This window comes from Thamnophis elegans, chromosome 3 (genome assembly GCF_009769535.1).
Source record: "Thamnophis elegans isolate rThaEle1 chromosome 3, rThaEle1.pri, whole genome shotgun sequence".
NCBI classification, from domain to species: domain Eukaryota; kingdom Metazoa; phylum Chordata; class Lepidosauria; order Squamata; family Colubridae; genus Thamnophis; species Thamnophis elegans.
In genome coordinates, this window is record NC_045543.1 from 132,274,575 (window position 1) to 132,297,135 (window position 22,561).

Consider the following 22,561-nt stretch of genomic DNA (forward strand, 5'->3'; position numbering starts at 1 on the left):
GGGGGGGCTTTTTACCCTCCCTGGGCTCCGGAGGCTTTCCTGAAGCCTCCGGGAGAGCAAAACTGTCCTCCCCAGGCGCCAGACACCCTCTGGAGACTGGAAACGGGCCTGTTTCTGGCATTCCCGAACTTCCGGTAGACCTGTTTTTCACCCTCCTGGAGCCTCCGTGCACACCCTGCACTTACACGCATCCAAAGCGGGCCACGTGGGGACTCCTGGGAGGGGTGGGCGGGGCCAGCCAGGAGTGGGATTTGGGGGTTCTCTGAACTGCACAGAATCTTAGCTAGAGGTTCTCCTGAACTACTGCAAACCCCTAGCAGCCCATCCCTGGTTGTATCCTTTACAAGGGTAATAAACACACGATACCAGACAAGCAGTAGGGTAAGGCCAGAACCTCCGGGCCCCCATTATAAATGGATAAAATAGGGAGGGGCAACATTTTTCTCAGTCCATGAGTCTGCTAGATCAGGACAAACACAAATTGAAGGGGCCAGGAATAAAGCTACATTTGATTTAATTTTAATTAGATGCAGTTCATATGATCATTCCCTATGGACTTTATTTTTTTATTTTTTTTTACTGCTCCCGAAAATGAAAATTCAGTGGAAACATTTTGAAAGACTTTTTTGGGCTGCACCAAAAGCTTTGAGGCCAAGGAATACACTTCAGGTTGTAGAGAGATGGAAACTTCATGGACTTTGATGGACCTAAAGGACAACCTTTTTAATCCTCAGGTGCCTGTACCTGTGGAGTAGACTTGAGAGACATCTGTTTCTAGCAAAGCTACTTCTCAAAGCACAGCTTGCCTCTGGCCCATTTCCAGAACAATGGAAAAGAGGCAGAAAAGGTGGCAAATGTTCCATCATGCAGATAGTTAACAACTATATCTAATATATACTGAATAGGAAACCCCATCTGCAGATTGTATGATTTCCATCTGCTTTTTAGTAGATTGAATAATCTGAAAAAGCCATAAAGTCCCAAGGGCCAGTTCTGGGCTTGATATATTTTGCTTGGAGGGGAACCATGGGCCTTTTAAATCCATGGAGCTCAGTTCCAAGGTCAAATCATAGATAACGAAGCAACAAATAAGAACTTAAAGTCGATAGACCCACACCCTCCTCACCTTGTCTTGGCCCGTGTTGGCGGCAGTAGCCAGAGGCAGAGGCGCAGGGGAGAAGCACATGGACCGGCCTAATGGATGCGCCGGGCAACCACCTGCCCTCTCCCAGCCACATAGAATGGAGCAGGCATGTCCGGTGGTATGCATCACGTGCCTCCCCCCTCCCATCTGCCTGCAGCCAGTGCCGCTGCCGCGTCTGCTTCTTGGAAGGCCAGATGTGGAGCCCCTGCTGCTGGACACCTGCCCCCCCGCACATACACACCTGAAAGGCTGGAAACGCGGCTGTCCTGAAAACATTAAGGAGCCAGCTGCCGTTGCTTCGGACCGGCGCATCCCATCCGGTGTGCGTGTGTGCAGGAGGCAGCTGGTGGACGTGCGCACAGGCCTGACCCATGCCATCCCGGCAGGCATGCCTGTGCACAGGAGCTGGCGGGCACACAAGCGCACAAACCCGGCCCACCTATCCTGGCATGCGGACATGTGCCTGCCAGGATGGGGTGGACTGGGCCTGTGCACGCATGCACTCGCCTCCTCCTGTGCAGATGCATGCCTGCTGGGATCCCATGGGCTGGGGTGAAGCGACGCAGGCTGGCCCCTTACCGTTTCCAGGACAGCCGTGCGGGCCGGATCCAACCACACTGCGGGCTGCATCCAGCCCCCAGGGCTTGAGTTTAACAAGATCCTTTGGTTATCCTTTATCTTCCATAAAGGTTTCCTTCCACCGAGTTTGTCTTTATGATCTATTTACAAAAGGGGTGGACTGCTATGACTAATGTTTTGATTATTTATTTATTATTTATTTATTTATTAAATTTTGTGTGCCGCCCACTCTCAAAAGAGACTCAGGGCGGCTTACAATAAAAAGGGGGGGGAGATATAAAAAATAAAACAACAGTTTAAAATTGCACAACAGTCACAAACCTGAAGTGGGGCTGGACAACTCAACAGCCCCAGGCCTGCTGGAACAGCCAGGTCTTAGTCACTTTACAGAAGGCCGGAAGGGTAGTAAGGGTCCGGATCTCAACGGGGAGCTCGTTCCAGAGGGCCGGAGCTGCAACAGAGAAGGACCTCCCCCGGGGTGTCGCCAGCCGACATTGGCTGGCAGATGGGATCCGGAGAAGGCCTAGTCTGTGCGATCGAATCGGTCTTAGGGAGGTAATTGGCAGGAGGCGGTCTCTTGACTTCCTGTGGATGCTGCTAGAAAGTGGTGGTGGTGGGGAAGATACATGCTTCCACAGATGTATGACCCACATCAATGAGAAACGCGATAGCTCACCTTTGTGTCTTCCTTGACTGAACTTTCTCCCATGTTCGTTGATTCTGCCATTTCTTTCACGTCGGGTTCCTTAATGCCATGCATCAGCTGAATATGTTTTTCTAGCATTAATCTCTTAGTAAAAGTTCTTCTGGAATCCGGGCAGTGCCTGAAGAAAACGTAGAGCCGGCTATGAACGGATAGCTTCAAATGTGCAGCATTATCCAAATGATATTGAAAGATGAACAGGCAATCAAAACCTAGCCAAGATGCGCGAAAGATGAAAGCTCTCCTTCTCCATGACTTTGAAGTAAGCCTGGATAGATAAAGATCTGATAGACTCACTGGGGGGCAGCGTCATACGAATGACAGCCAAAATGGCTATTCAAAGACTCTGCAAATCTGAAGGTCTATGGGAAATCTTTTAACTGTCGCCTGGCCTGCTACTACGTGGCACTGCTGAATATTTGTCTGCTTTACGTAAACGAAAACTTTCAAAAGCAGAACTTACGAGCAGGTGTAAACTTTCCTGATGCCTTTGTGCTTGATGCGATTGTGACGGCAAAGGCTGTGCGATGAACTGAATGATTTGTCACACTGTCGGCAAGGATGTTTCTTCATTTGCTTTAAGGAAAGAAAGGAAAGAAAACATTGAAGGAGGAGCAGATAACCTTTAAACATCAACAGAGGGATTCAGGCTGCGGTTTTAAGGAGAGCATTCTGAACACCAGCGACTCTTGGAACCAATTTAGCAGCGCTAGGCTGACACCAGTTTCAAAGCAATCAATTTGTGTGCAGATTGAAGTTCTGCAAACTTAACACAAAACTTCTGAACGAAACAGGAGTGAAGTTAGTCATTTCTGTGTCTGATCCTACCATGTCCACTAGAGGGAGACGCATACAGATAGTTTTTGAAAATCATAACTTCTCCCTTACCTATAATAACCTATGGAGAGTCTCCGATTTACGCCAAGTGACCAGTTGAACTTACGACGGACCTCCCCAGGGCTACCTAAGACCCAAAGTCAAAATTCTGATGGCCAACTCCAAGATCACATGACAGCCTTTTGGGCACTCAGCAAGTGAGTGTCCTGCAGTCACATAACTACAATTTACGTGGGGTGTTTTCGATAGAAAACGGTATTTACTTCTGGTTTCCGACAAAAAAAAAAGAGTCCATTGCAGACAATGGATTCACTTAAGAACTACTGCATATGCTTAACAACTGCAGCTTTTGTTTAATGACAGGGGCGACCCACTGCCCAATTCCCCAGGCCCATCAAAGTCAGGGAGAGGTAACAGAGGTGGTATTCTGCCAGTTCTGACCTGTTCTCATGAACCGGTAGCGGAAATCGCAGGTGGCCACACCTACCAGCCCCGTCTCTACGGCATCCCATTTAGGCCCTTTTAAAAGGCAAAGCGCATGCAAAAAAGGCGGAGCGCATGTGCGAATGTGGCGCATGAGAGCCAAGTGAGCGAGCGCAAGTGCTCACATTTGCAAACCGGTAGGGAAGGTACTGTATTTTTCAGAGTATAAGACGCACCAGAGTATAAGATGCACCAAGATTTTGAAGAGGCGAATTAAAAAAAAAAAGTTTTTGCACGCTGCAAACCTCCCAAAAATGGCCCGTTTTTTGCAAAAATGGGACTGGTTCCCCCCCGCTAAAAAAGGCATGAATAGCCTTTAGGAGTCTTGCAGTGTGTTCCTGGGGGGTGCCCCCCCCCAAAATGAGCAAAACCGGTCAATTTTTCACAAAAATGGGTCCGTTTTTTGGGCAGAAATTGCATTCATAGCCTTTAGGAGGCTTATAGAGCAGTGATCCCCAACCCCCGGTCCGCGGACCGGTGCCGGGCCGCGGAGTACCTGGCACTGGGCCGCGCAGCGGCCGGGGGCCATGCAACGGCCGACTTCACTCATGCAGTGCCGTCGCCGGAGGGGGGGAGCTGCGCGGAAGCACAGGAGCAAGTGAGGCGAGGAGGAAGAATCCCCCGCTACTACACCACCTCCGCCCCCTCCCTGAGTCAGCCGTCCCCTCAGTGAACGCCTCCGCCTCTTTCTCCTTTCTCGCCTCAGTCGGCTCGCCTGGAAGCGAGGCGAGGAGGGGGCGGACCATGCGTTGGAAGCGGAGCCCTTGGAGGCTGCTCTCTTCTTTTTCCCGCCCGGCCTTGGCTTGTGAGAAGGAACGGCGGGAGAGGTAGAGAGAGAGAGAGAGAGAGAGAGAACGTCGGGCAGCCGAGGCCGGGGGGGGGTCTTTTGAGGGGAGATGGGGGGTGTGCGATTTTGGCGCCAGATTCAGGCCGCCGCTGCCGCTATTGCAGCGCACGGTGGAAAAACGGCGGTCTTGCCCACCCCTTCCCTGCCTCCTGCCCGCTCCAGTTGTGGGTGGGGGCTCGGTGCCTGAAGTCTCTTGCCTCTCTTCCAAAATTTCGCCAACGGGCATCGGTGAAGCGCGCTCTTTCTCTTCCTCACAAAACACATTTCCTTTCCCCCCACGCGTAGTTATTGGCGATATGCACTCTTGGAGGCTGCGCTCCCGGGTCGTGTTTCCTTTTTGCAGCCCATGAGAATGCCTGGTTCTGAGCCTCAAAAAACGAGAGTTCTCTTAAGGCTGCAAAAAAGGAATATACTTTGGTCCTTGAAGCGCTTTTCCTGTTATTTGGACATTATATATATATACGTACGTACGTACGTACGGTATGTATATATGCATGTATGTATATATATGTGTGTGTGTATATATATATATATATATATATATATATATATATATATATATATATATATATATATATATATATATATATATATATATGTCTCTAGTCCATAATATAGTGATGATTTTAAAAAAATTAGTTGAGCACATGGAATCTTTTTTCTTTTAGTATATTTGGAGGTGGGGGCCCACTTTGTTATTTAAGATAGTATCTCCTTTATATATCGTAGTGAAGATACCTAATACTCCCACCCCCTATTTCCCCCACCACAACCTTGTGAGGTGGGGGGGGCTTAGATAGAGTGAATGGGCTTAATACTGTATTCTTTTTACATTGCTATCCTCTGGCTTATTTAATTTTGCCCTTGCTCTTTTTATCTTTGACCTTGATTAATTCAGCTGTTTATTCCTTAAAATCTACATACAAATGGAAGGTGGGATATGATTCAGGTGTTGAATTGGGAAGGTGGATTTAAAAAGTATGTTTGTATTCCCCCATTTTCGCCCCCCCACCCCTGCGCGCGCTCAGCGGGCCACGGTAAAATTATCAAAGGCTGACTGGTCCGCGGCGATAAAAAGGTTGGGGACCACTGTTATAGAGTATTCTACACCCCTCAGAGAGGGTTCGCAACTTGGGAGTCCTCCTGGATTCACAGCTGTCATTCGACCATCATATAGCGGCTGTGACCAGGGGGGCATTCGCCCAGGTACGCCTGGTGCGCCAGTTGCGACCCTACCTGAACCGGGAGGCCCTCACAACAGTCACTCGGGCCCTCGTGATTTCTAGGCTGGAATACTGCAATGTGCTCTACATGGGGCTGCCCTTGAAGAGCATCCGGCGACTTCAGCTAGTGCAGAACGCAGCCGCGCGAGTGATTGCGGGTGCACCCCGATTCACCCGCATTACACCTATCCTCCGCGAGCTGCGCTGGCTACCTGTCGATCTCCGGATGCGCTTCAAGGTGCTATTGACCACCCATAAAGCCCTACATGGCAGTGGATCTGGATACTTGAGAGACCGCCTTCTGCCAATTACCTCCCTACGGCCTATAAGATCTCATAGGTTAGGCCTCCTCCGCATCCCATCGGCCAGCCAATGTCGGCTGGCAACCACAAGGAGGAGGGCCTTCTCAGTAGCGGCCCCGACCCTTTGGAACGAGCTCCCCGTAGAGATTCGTACCCTCTCCACCGTCCAGGCCTTCCGCACAGCCTTGAAGAACTGGCTCGCCCGTCAGGCCTGGGGATAAGGACCATTACCCCGCCCGAATGTTGTATGCATGTTGCGTATTATTTTTATTATGTGTTGTTGTCTTAGTATTGTATTGTATTGTATTCCCCTCTCCCTGGTTTCTGTGAGCCGCCCTGAGTCCCCTCAGGGAAAAGGGCGGCCTACAAATAAAATCAATTCCAATTAAAATCAATTCCAATACTCCTGGGGGCTGGGGGGGGGGGGCAAAATTGAGCAAAAAACCGGGCCATTTTTCACTCATTTCTATCCTTCCCCAGCCCCCAGGACTTCTCTGAAAGCTTCCTACAGGCTCTGCACGGCCATTTTGGTGAAGGCAGCAGGGCTTCAGGAGGCAAAAAATGCTGTATTCAGTTTATAAGACGCACCCAGATTTTCAGCCTCTTTTTTGAGGGAAAAAGGTGCATCTTATACTCTGAAAAATACGGTAAGTTAATACCATCCCTGAGAAATGACATAAATATAGACCGGATGCCAAAAAGCACAGGAATGAACACATAAACAGGAGTCCTACTTGTTAAATACAGGCCAAAAGCATCCTTTTCCCATTCTTTGCAGGTATAGACTTTTTGCCAGAGTCGTTTGTCACAGATTCCTGTAACCAATTTTCTTAGGCTTACAGGCACAGTGCTTTAAATTCAAAGGCAAAAAGACACTTCTGAACACACACAATGCTTTTCTCGGTAACTCCTGAAACAGCTGCATCCTTTTCCAGGTCCCCCCTCTCCAGCTGTAAGAAAAAGGAAACTGGGAACCAGAAAATGTGCCGTCAGACTTCTGCTATATGGCTTATTTCAACACTTCTTTATTCTACAGTCTTCCTGTAGAGTCAGTTTCCGGATTTGTGTGGCCAAAATGAGAATATGAGACATCCGTCAAGTCCTAACATACATTAGGTGATCAAGGAAGCCATGGAAAGTCTGGAAGCAAGTGGTTTAATGTTGAGTCTTGATTGGGCGCTGAAAGATACTATCTGCCTGTCCGTGGGGAGTTCAAAGAATCTTTCTACAATCAAGTTGAAACCCTACACATATAGACCTCCTTCTTCAGAAATAAATATACATGAGTCCAAGACAAATAAGGGCCATAAAGGTAAAGGTTTCCCTTGCACATATGTGCTAGTCGTTCCTGACTCTAGGGGGTGGTGCTCATCTCTGTTTCAAAGCCGAAGAGCCAGTGCTGTCCGAAGACGTCTCTGTGGTCATGGGGCCAGCATAACTAAACGCCGAAGGCGCATGGAACGCTGTTACCTTCCACCAAAGGTGGTCCCTATTTTTCTACTTGCATTTTTTACGCGGTTTCGAACTGCTAGGTTGGCAGAAGCTGGGACAAGTAACAGGAGGTCACTCCATTATGCGGAGCTAGGGATTCGAACCACCAAATTTTCTGATCGACAAGCTCAGCATCTTAGCCACTGCATCCCATGCAAATAAGGGTTGAGGGTTTGCCTAATTAACCTAAGGGGACTGGAAGCTTATCTATTGAAGCACATCAGTGGTCTGCCTAGCTTCAAGAGTTGCCAGGAGTATCTAAATGATTGCTGTTACAACCACATGATACCACTGTTCCCTCTAAGGTGCGCGCGTGCGCGGCCGCGCACGTTGCAAGAAAATCCCGCGCAGCAGTTTTTATCTGCCGCGCAGAGATTTCTTAAGGAAACGTGTGGAAGTCCTTTGCAGGCGGCTGCAACTGAATCCGGCAGTGGAGGAGGCGAACCAGCCTGCCACCATCGCCCACCGCCAGCCCCGCTGCTCTTCCCGCCCCCTTCTCAGCCCCACAGTCCAGCGGTCGCAGAAGAAACTGCTCCGGGTTTCCGCTGCCGCTCCCTGCATTTTCTGGACAGGGTCTCGCAGGAAGGAATCCCCTCTCCAAGGGATCCCCGTCCAGAAAATGCGGGGAGCGGCAGCGGAGACCCGGGGCTGCTTCTGCTGCGACCGCTGGACTGTGGGGCTGGGAAGGGGGCGGGAAGAGCGGCGGGGCTGGCGGTGGCCGGCGGTGGCAGGCTGGTTCGCCTCCTCCTCCTCCAACAGCACTGCCGGATTTCCGCCCAACGCTGCGGAGGCGCCAGCGGGAGCTTCGGCGGCAGCCGCAGCGCTGGGCAGCAAATGTGTTGGTTCTGTTGGAGGAGGAGGAGGAGGAGGTGGCAGCAATAGCACCTGAGGACAGGACAAGAAGCAATGGAAACTTGTCAGGAGACTCAAGATGGAAATAAGGAGAAATCTGACAGTAAGAACAATTAAAATCAATGGAATTTTAATTCATTTGCTGCAGGTTTTCAAAAAACTGGACGGCCATTTGTCTCAGATGATATAAAGACTCCTGCCTTGGACAAGGGGCTGGACTAGAAGACCTCCAGTATCCCTTCTGATTCTATGATTTTAAAAACCACAAGCTTTTTACAGCTAGCTTGCAACTTTACCAAATTTAATTCAGCCATTTCCTTTTGTTATTAAATGGGTATTGCTAGTTCAATTTGGACTGTTTCATAGTTACATTAGAGAACTACATTGTTAGAACTTAGCACAAAAGATACCTTTTATCTGAAAATCCAAATAGAGTAAACCTGCTATTATCCCAGAGCACTAATTTCATTTGTCCCAATCTGTTTTACTAGTTCAATGCTAGTTGCACTCCACTTTTAAGATGCTGAAAAAATCCCCATGACCTGCAACAAAATTCATTCTTCCACTCTTATCTTGCCCTAACTTCTGATAGGTTCCTGAAATATAGATCTACAAAATTTAGTGAAAATATTTCTATCTATTTTAATACAGACTCGTAAAACAGATTGGGACAAATGAAATTAGTGCTCTGGGATAATAGCAGGTTTACTCTATTTGGATTTTCAGATAAAAGGTATCTTTTGTGCTAAGTTCTAACAATGTAGTTCTCTAATGTAACTATGAAACAGTCCAAATATATAATTCCCCTCAGGGAGGAATTCTGGGAGTTGAAGTCCACAAGTCTTAAAGCTGTCACGTTTGAAAACCCCTGGGGTTTTTTTCCCTAAAGGGTTAGGGGTGCAAGGGTCTTGTAACAACAGCTTTAAGACTTGCGTGCTTCAAATGCCAGACTGTCTGAGCCAACATTTTGGTTGCTAAGCAGGAGCGTTGTTAAGTGATACTGATATTATATAACACTTTTAATTAAGCGGGTACCTTGAATAAACATAACTTTGAGTTTCAAATAATACTGATTTTGTTGTTGTTTTAGGTGACATATGTGAAAAAAATTCAGGTGCTCAGGCGTGAAAATGTGCCGCTCAAACACTATACTTTTCCGCTCACACTGAAAAAAAATTAGAGGGAACATTGGATGATACCACTTTCACCAACCTGATACCGGTAGAGGTTATTTAATTTTTTAAATCCAGATATCTGGAATGTGCCTTGAAGAGTTCTCCTCCTGATCTGGGATGAGAATTCTGAGGTCATTTGATCTAACTTTGAGTCCATTCAGCCTACTCAACATCTTTTATCTCCCAAGCTCAGGGTTGAGATAGGGTCCTAATTCATAAAAATACCCTTTGGTTTTCTTTTGATAAAAACGTGTTTGGTAATAAAAGCTTTCTCCATGACTACAGAGGGTTACTTCACTCCCTCTCTACAAAAAAAGGACTGCATTTGTCTAAGACAGGGATCAGCAACCTGCGGCTCTGGAGCTGCATGTGGATCTTTCAGTCGGCTCCACAATTGATAGGGCTTTCGGTTAGGACAGGTAGAAGGGAAAGGACGCCACGCTAGGAAGAAACTCTATGGTGGGGGAACCGGACTTCCGGTCGACTCCATAATTGAAGGGGGGGGGCTTCTGTTTAGGACCTTTGTGGCTTTTTGAGTGTTTAAGGTTGCCGATCCCTGGTCTAAGAAGGAAGAGGCAGGGAAGAAAGACATCTGAAGAAAAGCAAGACTGGAGGTTGGGATCAGTTCAGGAGGAGGGGCTTTCACTCCTTAAAACTTTGCTCACTGAGACATGGTGGCCCTGCAGGGACAAATCAATCTATGTGCAGGTTACATTCTAAGCCCTGTTTCAGATCACATCACCACCCTCATCTGCCCTAGGGATGCGTCCTCCATTGATCCCAACTCCTTGATTCACATCAGGCATCTTCCAGGCCTTGAAGCAACCTGAAAGCGGCAACATTGTCTCTTTCAACAAACCACTTGCAAGCACAGCACTATACAACTGAAGGTTGGCAACCACAAGCCTAACAGTCTATGGAGATTCTCGGCCATCCAGGTGACGGTTGTCCCAAAGGTGCTTTTTCAAGAGGCAACTGGACTTTCTTTGAAGATGTTTTGCTTCTCATCCAGGAATCCTTCCATTCTTCCACTATCCACTCAGACAGAGCTGAAGAAGCTTCTTGGGATGAGAAGCAAAACGTCTTCAAGGAAAATGTCTATGGAGATTCTCAGTCACCCAGGTCATGGCTGTCCCATAGGTGCTTTTTCAAGAAACAAGAGGACTTTCTGGTTTTTCTTTGAAGACGGTTTGCTTCTCGTCCAAGAAGCTTCTTCAGCTCTGACTGGACGGTGGGGAATGGAAGGATTTATACTCATTGCAGACAGCTGGTCATTTGCATCCTTTTAGAGCAGTGCTTCTCAACCTTGGCCCACCTGAAGATAGGGAAGAGCAGAGCTGGCTGGGGGATTCTGGGAGTTGAAGTCCACGCATCTTCAGGTGGGCCAAGGTTGAGAAACACTGTTTTAAGAGGGTCACTGAAGCACTTGGGAGTTTTATCTGTGTCCTCAGAGTCACCTGAGCGGTGCAAATGGGTGGGGAGCTCCAGTCAGAGCTGAAGAAGCTTCTTGAATGCGAAGCGAAACGTCATCAAAAGAAAAAAACAGAGTCCAGTTGCCTCTTGAAAAAACACCTTTGGGACACAAAGCCTAACACCCCGTATCTTCTTCAGCCAGAGCGGTAGAGTAGTTAAGGTGCTGGAGTATAATGTGAAGACAGAGATCCAGGCTCATAACCACACTCAATCACAGAAACTCAATGGAGGACTTCAGGCCCATTCCCTCTGCCTTGCTCAGCCTACCTCCAGGACTGGTTTTTTGAGAAATGGATGGCACACCTATGGCACGCGTGACTCCCTCCTCAAAGAGGTCTCCCTCTTTGAGGAAGTTTGCATTTTGAGTTTGAGAAAGGTTGCATCTCTCCCCTCGTGACTCAGGTCTGTAGGAAGCCTGCTTTTGTTACTGCTAACTTCTTGGAGCCAATTTCATTTTCACAAGATTTCCCACGAGTTCATCTGCTGCTTTCTTTCTCCCATACCTCCTCAACCCACTTAAGACAGCAAAACTGGCGTTATTTTTATTAGGTTTACTCTGCCTAGGGCTTTGCGCTGAGTATCAGACACAAAAAATGATGAGTCAGCTTCCCCTCACCCCGTTTGCTCAGGGAAAGGGGAAAATAATTTGCTACTCCCATTCAGCATTTGAATCATACATCTTTCAAATGGATTTGCTCTACACCTGGCCTTTCTATCACCTCCCATGACCTTCTTCCAGCACTCAGCAAACATTCCTTAATCCTTGCACATGCTTAGTCCACCCTAGCTTTGACAATTGTTAGTTGCGAAGTCGTGTCCGACCGATGGGCAACATTGCTCCAGGCCTTCCTGTCCTCTACCATCCCTGGAGTCCATTTAAGCTCCCACCTACTGCTTCAGTGATTCCATCCAGCCACCTCATTCTCTGTTGTTCCCTTCTTCTTTTGCCCTCAATCTTTCCCAGCATTAGGCTCTTCTCCAGTGAGTCTTTCCTTCTCATTAGGTGGCCAAAGTATTTGAGTCCCTCCAAGGGACTCGCAGGAGTTTTCTCCAGCACCATAGTTCAAAGGCCTCCATTCTTTGCCGCTCAGCCTTCCTTATGGTCCAGCTTTCACAGCCATACATTGCAACTGGGAAAACCACAGCCTTGACTATACGCACTTTTGTTGGCAGGGTGATGTCTCTGCTTTTTAGTATGTTGTCTAGATTTGCCATAGCTTTCCTCCCCAGGAGCAAGCGACTTTTAATTTCTTGGCTGCAGTCCCCATATGTGGTGATTTTAGAGCCCAAGAAAATAAAATCAGTCACTACCTCCATTTCTTCCCCATCTATTTGTCAGGAATTGAGAGGGCCTGATGCCATGATCTTAGTTTTCTTAATGTTGAGTTTCAAGCCAACTTTTGCACTCTCCTCCTTCAGCCACATCAAGAGGCTCTTTAGTTCCTCTTCACTTTCTGCCATTAGAGTGGTATTATCTGCATAACCTTTCACAACGGAGAAGTGCAATTGGATTTCCATAGTCGGCAAGGAACCTGCCTATTAATTCTTTCTCCTGTCTGCTGGAAACTATTCAGCCCGGGTTCAAGACCTGAGCACCATGTAACACAGTGAGCTCCCGTTCCTTGCCCCAAATCCTGCCCAACTAGCCTTTGGCGTATAGCCACACTGTCCTCATGACCACTGAAAATGTCTTCAGACAATGTCGGCTCCCTCGGCCCAAAACCAGAGATGAGCACTGCATCCTAAAGTCAAAAACAACTGGACAGGGAAACCTTTAAATTTTACAGGTAGTCCTCAACTTACAACAGTTCATTTAAGTGACCATTCAAAGTTACGGCAACACTGAAAAAAGTGATTTATGACCGTTTTTGGTAATGACGCCCTGGGGTCACGTGATCAAAATTCAGATGCTTTGCGACTGTTCATATTTATGATGGCTGCAGAGTGCCGGGATCTTGGGATCCCCCCCCCTTTTAAATATTTTTTATTTCCCATATATACATTCACAATTATATGATCTCATAACTGTTATTAATAATATGTATTTGTAACAATGTTTCTCCCCTACAGTTGACAATATACTTGAAGTTGCTTTCTTATCATCCCATAAACCCATCTTATCTTACAACAATCCTACTTCTTCTTCCTTCCTTCCCTCCTTCCTTCCCTCCTACCTTCCCTCCCTCCTTTCCCCTTCCCTCCCTCCTTTCTTCTCTCCTTCCTTCCCTCCTTCCTTCCCTCCTTTCTTCTCTCCTTCTCTCCTTCCTTCCCTCCTTCCTTCCCCCCTTTCTTCTCTTTCTTCTCTCCTTCCTTCCTTCCTCCTCTCCTTACCCTTCTCTCCTTCCCCTTCCTCTCCTCTACCCTTCCCCTCTTTTTTCCTTTCCTCCCCTCTCTCCTACTCTTACATTCCCTCCAATTCTTCCTCTGCTTTTCCCTCTCTCCTATTCCTCACCTTTCTCCTCACCTTCCTATCTTTCCTTCTGCTCCTCCTTGGGATCCCTTTTGCTGACCTTCTGACAAGCAAAGTTAATGGGGAAGCCAGATTCACTTAACAACAGGGTTTCTAATTAATCAGCTGCAGTGATTCATTTAACGACTGTGGGGAGAAGGGACGTAAAATTCATTTTAACAAATGTCTCACTTAACAATGGAAATTTTGGGCTCCATTGTGGTCATAAGTCGAAGAGTACCTGTATTGTATTCTAGAAGCTCCCACCTCTCAACAATCTAATGACCCAACAACTGAGAAAATGTTATGCAGGCAAAAAGGTTGTGTTTTTAATCTCATAGATAGGGATGTGGGCCAATTCTTTGTTTACGAAGCATGAACATTACGGGTAGTCCTTGCTTAGCGACCACTTGCTCAGCAACCATGCAAAGTTACAAGAATGCTGAACATGAAAATTTGCGACAGTCGTCCAACTTGTTGTAATGATTCCCTTGCTCATATGATTGTTATTCAGGTGCTTGTGACCTTCACTGCTATCTCCCAACAAGCAAAATCAAAGGAGAAGCCAGAAGGAAATCACAAGTTGCAGTCATGTGACGTCAACAACCGGGTGTGAGTCACTTAACGACTGCAACTGGAAAACTGCCGGAACTGTCATCGCAAGTCAATGCGGTCGCATGATTTTTCAAGTTACAACTGCGTTGTTTAGCAGCAGTGTTCCAGTCCCAATTAGGGTCGTTAACTGAGAACTAACTGTATTGGGATGGAAACCTTGGCCTTTCGTGCATGCGTTGTGTCGTAGCATGCAGATTACACAAAGAGCTAGAACTTGGGCTGTGATGTTTACAAAACCCTGAACCTGGATCATGCTTGAGGGGCAGACGATACGTTAGGACTGATCCACTGTTATATGAAGCTGTTTTACTGAGCAAAGAGAACAGACCTGCATTCTCAATGACTAATATTTGATGTCAACAAGTACAGCAGGTTTTCCTCATTAACAGAACGGCAGCTACTTTTCATCACTGAGTGCCCTGTGGGTGTTGTTTTAACTATAAGCCTTCTTTTTCGTTGTCAATTTTAATGTCTAAAATAATTTGTAAAGTGCTTAGAGCCATATGGCATATACCTTTCAATAATAATAATAATAATAATAATAATAATAATAATAATAATAACTCTGCCGTTGCCGGTCCCAAGCCCGGATGAGAAAGGAGGAAGGTTGGGAACAGGTTGGCATCTGGTCCCGTAAAAAAAACCCCCGCCAACCCATACAATATGGTGAAAAAAACGAATAAGAATTCCATACCGCATCGGTCGTCGCGCGGGTTAACAAGGGCCGCGGCGGATGTTGGGGTCCCTGGACATCCGTCGACAAGTGGGCTACAAGTGGACCAGCCAACAAAACGACAAAAATATAGTGCAGATGAAAACTGTGCCATAATGGCCTGTTACTACAACTCAGAGCCAGAAAAAAGAGGATATTTAAAGCGAATGTATGAATTATGGAAACAACAATATCCAGATTCAAATGTTAGTGAACAACGACTAGCAGATCAAAGGCGATTTATTATACGGAATAAAGTGTTTAGTGAAGTTGAACATGAGGAAATTCAGGCAAATTGCAAAACCCAAAAAACAATATCACAAGCGGAAATAACTGATATTCAAGACACAACTAAAGACACTATAGTAGAACTCCCAGAAGAAGCTCTCAGGGAGGAAATAACATCACCACCACTAGAACCAGTTATCACTGAACCAACTGATGAACTAACTCAAAAACAAAAAGAATTGAAGGATAAGATCATGGAGCATTTTCTGCTTAATGAGGAAAGGCAACGTTTACCATCACTAAAAACTGTGCCTAAGAAAATTTTGGCCCCTCTCATGAAAATGGTTAATGCAGTGTTTTCAACAATTGAACCGGGATCCATCTTGGAAACAAACCAGTTAATGTACAGTGCAGCTGTAATAGTCACTAATGAACTAGGCATTAAAATTAAAGTACCTAGTCACACAACAGAAAAAGCATCAAAGCCAAAGTGGAAAATCCATCTAGAACAAAAAATCAAAAAATTAAGGGCAGATGCTAGTAACTTAAAGAACATGCATGAGCAACGGCTTAAAAACAACAAAATCATAGATCGGCTAATCAGAAGATATAGATTGGATACAAGAAACATCAATGAAGCTGTAGAGATTGTAAAACAGCAGATAACAGCAACAGCTAGAAAAATTGAAAGATATGAGGCACGAATCATCCAATATAAACAAAATCAGCAATTTCGATCAGACCAACGGCGTTTTTATCAAAGTCTTAATGTGAATGGTGACACCAAAAGTGAAAAACCAGAAAAGCAGGCCACAGTTGAATTCTGGAAAGAATTGTGGGAAAATGCAAAGGACTACAACAAGGAAGCAAAGTGGATACATGACTTTGAGAAAAGCATTGGCAACAAACAAATGCAAGTATTAGAAATAACAACTGAGATGATCAAAAATCGAGTTAAAAAGGTAAAGAATTGGACATCACCTGGAAAGGACCAATTACATGGTTTCTGGCTCAAATATCTGACCAGTTTACATGCAATATTGGCCAGGCAACTGAATGAAATTTTACAAAAGGGCCAAATTGATGAATGGTTGACAACTGGAAAAACATACTTGATTCAGAAAGATCCAACTAAAGGAACAACACCTGAAAACTATAGACCAATAACATGCTTACCAACAACCTTCAAATTACTCACAGGCATTATTGCAGATAACATGATGGATTATTTGGAAACAAACAACATCTTGCCAGTAGAGCAAAAAGGCAACAAAAGAAGGAGCAGGGGCACAAAAGATCAGCTTCTAATTGATAAAATGATATTAGAAAATTGTAAGAACAGAAAAACGAACTTGAATATGGTCTGGATTGATTACAAAAAGGCATTTGACTCACTGCCACATAGTTGGATCATAAAATGCTTAGAAACAACTGGCATTAGCAAAAATATTACATCCTTTACTGAAAAGGCAATGAAACAATGGAGAACTGAGTTGGCAGTAGGGAATGAGAGCTACGGAATGGTTAATATCAAGCGAGGAATTTTCCAGGGTGATTCACTTTCACCTCTTCTCTTCATCATTGCAATGATCCCACTATCAGTAATCTTAAAAAAAATGAAATTAGGCTACCAAACAGCCAAAAAAGCTGAAAAAATTTCGCATTTACTATATATGGATGATTTGAAACTCTATGGAAAGTCAGAAATAGAAATCCAATCATTGACAAATACAGTCCGAGTATTCAGCACCGATATTTCAATGCAGTTTGGCATGGAAAAATGCGCCACTGTATCCATAAAAAGGGGCAAAATCACTGCATCTGAGGGAATTGAAATGCCCAATGGCCAACTAATTAAATGCAAAGAAAATGAAGCCTACAAATACTTAGGCATTCTGCAGTTGGATAACATCAAGCATGGAGAAGTAAAAACTATTGTCAGGCGAGAGTACACCAACAGAGTTAGGAAAATTTTGAAATCTAAATTGAATGGTGGAAATACAATCAAGGCCATAAATACCTGGGCAATACCAGTTATAAGATACACAGCTGGCATAGTTAACTGGACACAAGCTGATTTGGACCTTTTGGACCGAAAAACCAGGAAACTAATGACAATGCACTGCAGTTTACATCCACGTGGTGATACTGATAGACTATATCTGCCCCGAAAATCAGGTGGCAGAGGATTATTACAAGTGAAGCAAACAGTTGAAGAAGAAAAACATGCACTGGCTGATTATTTAAAAGAAAGTCAAGAACATCTATTAATCGAAGTAAAGAACAAAAATCTACTGAAGGCCCAACAGACAAAACAAGAATACAGAAAAGATGTGATAAAATCAAGAATGGAGAGTTGGCAGAACAAAGCACTGCATGGTCAATTTCTGGAAAAAATAAAAGATAAAGTGGACAGTGAACAAACTTGGTTATGGTTAAAAACAGGTACATTAAAGAAAGAAACAGAGTCACTAATCCTGGCTGCGCAAGAACAAGCTATCCGCACAAATGCCATTAAGGCCAAAATCGAAAAATCCTCTGATGATGCCAAATGCAGACTTTGCAAAGAAGCTGATGAAACTGTTGATCACATACTCAGCTGCTGTAAAAAAATCGCGCAGACTGATTATAAATTGCGGCACAATTCAGTAGCACAAATGATCCATTGGAATTTGTGCAAAAATTATTATATTAAAACAGCAACAAACTGGTGGGAACATCAGCCTGAAAAAGTCACTGAAAATCAGATGGTCAAGATCTTGTGGGATTTCCGTATACAAACCGACAAAATACTGGCGCATAATACACCAGACATCACACTGGTTGAGAAAAATAAGGTCACAATCATAGACATCGCAATACCAGGTGATAGCAGGGTCGCCGAGAAGGAACATGAAAAAATCGCAAGATACCAGGACTTAAAAATCGAAATTCAACGACTATGGCACAAACCAGCAGTGGTAATTCCAGTGGTAATTGGCACACTGGGTGCTATTCCAAAAGCACTGGAATTACATTTAAAACAGTTAAAAATTGACAAAATCACCATCAGTCAAATGCAAAAAGCCGCACTGCTTGGATCTGCACGCATATTACGAAAATACGTTACGACGTCCTAGGCCCTGGGTGGGGCCCGACTAGTAACCAATGCCAAATCCGGCGAAACAACTGGCCGCTGTGATACAATTGTATAATAATAATAATATTGTGGGAAAATGCAAAGGACTACAACAAGGAAGCAAAGTGGATACATGACTTTGAGAAAAGCATTGGCAACAAACAAATGCAAGTATTAGAAATAATAATAATTTTGTGTGTGTGTGTGTGTGTCTGTGAATACTCAGTTTTCCTTCGGGTATTAGGGCAGAATATTATTGAACCCCATATATGCATTTGGTGTTGTGAATTCTTGAGATGCCGTAATTATTTTATTAATGATAATTTTTAATTGTTATCTTGTTTTGTTTATCCTGGTTGGGTGGCTGGGTGGGTCTCTCCTTTCATCCATCCATTATCCATCCATCTTTGCACCTACTTACCTGTCCAGATATCATCTATCTGTTTTTGTGCTGTTTGCCAGCCCGCTATTTGTTTAAGATGGGTGGCCATAGGAATAAAAATAATTATATTCCCCCCATAAGTGCAGGATCACAAAATCATGCAACCAGCTTTCATACCTAAGGTGGATTAGAAAAGCATACTGGTTTTTAGCCTGGTATCTTAGCCACTAGAGCAAATGGGCTTTCTGTAACAAATATTAATTAATTAATTAATTCATTCATTCATACATATTTCTTAACCTCCCATCTCCTTGGGCAAATATATAAATGCATCCCTACAAAATCCCATTTAGTATGCTGGAGAGATATTTTGTAATTTAATATAATTTAATGTATCTTAATATAATTTAATATAATGGAACTTGTAGCCTAAGATACTTAAAAATTGTGAAAGGCTGGTTAACTGCAGACTTATTTCTGAAGCTATTTTATTACTTGTATGTTACACTAAATAAGGAATGCAAGAGAAAAATGCACAGGCAAACTTGTTTTTAACCAACAATTAATTTCATTTACTGAATGGTAGTTTTTCACACTTTGTTCAATGCTATCAAGAATCCTCTTCTAAAGCTTTGGTAACACAGATGTCTGGATCTATCACACAGCATTTTTTTTCTCTTTTAGTTCTTACAACTGCTACAAAGGAAGTTGTACTTGCCTTTTCACTTCCTGTCTTTTTATGGTTTTCCCCACCAAAGAGATTTTAAAATGCAATGATATGATTGTGGTCAGCACTGCTCAGACATTTTCAGGAGGCCTCCCCAGGGGTGGGTTCCTGCTAGTTCTAACCTCTTCTATAGAAGAGGTTCCACAAATCTACAGTGCCGTTTAGAACCGGTTCCAGCTCCCTCCCCCCGTCCGTCCACACATCATCAAGATGAAGAGCGAGAGGAGGAATTCTGGGAGTTGAAGTCCACAAGTCTTAAAGCTATCAAGTTTGAACACCCCTGGGATTTTTTTTCTAAAGGGTTAGGGGTACAAGGGTCTTGTAACTTGACAGCTTTAAGACTTGCGTGCTTCATATGCCAGAGTTTCTGAGCCAACATTTTGGTTGCTAAGCAAGGGCGTTGTTAAGTGAGTTTCACCACATTTTACAAGTTGGCCATGCCCACCTGGTCACATGGCTGTCAAGCCACTCCCATTCGGACACATGGCTGGCAAGCCACTCCCACAAAGCAAGCCACACCTATAAAAGAGGTTCTAAAAAAATTTGAAACCCACCACTGGGTCTCCCCCACCCCCACTCCCACCCGGCTCCTCTCTGGCTAAAGGGAGAGGGTGAAACATAAGAGAAAGATGGGAGTTCCCCCCCCCCCAACAAAAATATTTTTGCTGGCCTCTTGTAATCTCAGAGAAGCCAAATGGTATTCAGATAAGTCACTTCCTTCATATGGAGAGATTTAGTTGATTGAAAGGATTAGTTTAGTCAAAACAAGGTCAAAGATTTGGGTGTTCTAACCCAGGCTTCCCTAGAGCATGAAGCAAAACTCCTTGTCCCAACAAAAACCTCTTTTATTAATTTACTGTGAATTCTGCTCATTCACATCCAGCAAAGTCTTTCAAGAGAGAATTTACAGTTGCAGACCTTTTCTGGCTTGGAGAGCTGACAGGCCAATATCTGCAAAACTTGGCAAGGACTCTTGGAGAGAACCAATTAAGCGAACTAATTGTCTCCTGCAAACTCCACTCCCCTTTTGCTCCTCTGTTGTTTCCTCTGGGAGGGGCCAATCACTGTCCACCTGTGGCCTTACTCCCAAGTCGACCCCTGTTCTTTAGCTGTTCCCTTCGTCTGACAACTCTGCGCATGCGCATACTGGGAACAGGCTCCAGCTGTTTGTCTGCCTCACTGATGTCTGACTTTGAAGGCAGCTGATAACTGGCATTTGGCTCTGGCCCCTCTCTGCCTCCGACACAGAGCCCTCATCAGAGCCTTCCCCAGACTCCAGGACTGGCCCATGTTCCTCCCCAACCTCCTCACTGTCTGAATCTGCTGCCAGCTCTGCTGGCCGCTGGCAGGCCACAACACTGGGGTTAAATCTTATCTTTTCTGGATTGGGTAAACATTTCATCTGTGCAGACTGGAGATTTTTCATGACACATGTATCCTGCCCCACCACTCTGTTAAGCATGTCATGAAATATAGGTAGTCCTCAATTTACAATCACAATTGAGCCCAAAATTTCTGTTGCTAAGTGAGAGTAAGTGAATCTGTCCCTTTTGACAAGCTTTCTTGCCACAGTTGTTAAGTGAATCATTGTAGTTAAGTTAGTACAGGAAATCCTCAACTTACAACAGTTTTTTTAGTGGCCATTCAAAGGTACAACGGAAATAGTGACTTATGTCTATTTTTCATACTTATGACCATTGCAGCATCCCCATGGTCACAATCCAAATTTGGATGCTTGGCAACTGATTCTTATTTATGACGGCTGCAGTGTCCTGGGGTCAGGTGATCCCCTTTTGCAACCTTCTGACAAGAAGAGTCAATGGAGGAAGCCAGTTTTACTTAACAACCGTGTCACTAACTCAACAACCTCGGTGATTTCCTTAACGACTATGGCAAAAAAAATCGTAAAAGGGGCAAAACTCACTCAACAAATATCTTACTTAACATAAATGTTGGGCTCAATTGTGGTCGTAACTTAAGGACTACCTGTAATGCAGTTGGTAAGGGAAATTTGTCTTCCCCATTGACTTGGCTTGTCAGAATGTCACCAAAGGTGATCACATGACCCCGGGACCCTGCAGCCATCATTAACACATGGCAATTGCCAAAGTGTTCCAAATTTTGATCACCTGACCATGGGGATGCTACAACGGTCATAAGTGAGAAAAATGGTTATAAGCCACTTTTTCATTCTGTTGTAATTTCAAACAGTCACTAAATGATCTGTTGTTAAGTCGAGACTACCTGTAGAGCTCACATATAGCTAAAGGTTAAGGTTCCCCTCGCACATACGTGCTATTCGTTCCTGACTCTAGGGGGCAGTGCACATCTATTTCAAAGCTGAAGAGCCAGCGCTGTCCGAAGACGTCTCCGTGGTCATGTGGCCAGCATGACTATATGCTGAAGGCATACAGGACTCTGTTACCTTCCCACCAAAAGTGGTCCATATTTTTCTACTTGCATTTTTATGTGCTTTCGAATTGCTAGGTTGGCAGAAGCTGGGACAAGTAATGGGAGCTCACTCCGTTATGCGGTGCTGGAGTTTCAAACCACTGAGCCATCATGTCCCTTGAGAGCCCACAGCAACAACTTATTAGCACTGATGATGTTACCTAGTTTGGGTAACGAAAGGTCTGCAAGAAATCAAGCAAGCTCAGAGAGCACCCAGGACCCCTCAACAACTTACTTTTCCATGCTCTTTCCTCATGTGGGATATATAAACATCTCTCTGAGTAAATAGCCGATCACATTCCCAGCATGTCCAGCCAGGATGAGAGCCTTTTTTGGGCTCTGCCTTCTTCACAGAAGTGGGGGGATTCTTCTCTGCTTTTTCCATCCCATTGATGGATTTCGAGTCCTCTTTATTGTGGCTGACTGAGTTCTGGATGGAAGGCTTCGTACTCAACGGCAAATTGATACCGAGGTTCGGTGGCCCTTCAACGCTTTTCAGCGTCCCGTGCATGGACTGTGGAAGGAGGAAAAGAAGGCCATTAGATTATATATCTGCTATTTAGAGGGGGTGGAACATTCAAGATTCAAGCGAGGTGTTTTTTTATTTTATTTTATGATGGGCTTGTGTGCAAATAGTTGGGCCTTCAATCAATCTCACATGACAATCAATCGCATGAGAATACTGAAATCTTAGACAGGATTTTGGTGTCTTTCTAGAAGGTCTTCTAATATCATGGCACAGGATCATCAAAACCGTGAAACTACATTGT

General features: G+C 44.8%; 1 protein-coding gene across 4 annotated transcripts in view; it reads right to left on the minus strand.

The window, feature by feature from the left end:
- The window catches only part of ZNF532 (zinc finger protein 532), a 98,973-nt gene that overhangs the window by 12,209 nt on the left and 64,203 nt on the right, over positions 1–22,561 (minus strand). For all 4 annotated transcript variants that reach the window (XM_032213627.1, XM_032213625.1, XM_032213624.1 and 1 more), the window contains exons 6-8: positions 22,027–22,305; positions 2,890–3,002; positions 2,400–2,547 (exon numbers count right to left, since the gene is read on the minus strand). In XM_032213627.1, the coding sequence (XP_032069518.1) occupies positions 2,400–2,547; positions 2,890–3,002; positions 22,027–22,305 (540 nt within the window). The remainder of the gene's footprint in view (positions 1–2,399; positions 2,548–2,889; positions 3,003–22,026; positions 22,306–22,561) is intronic.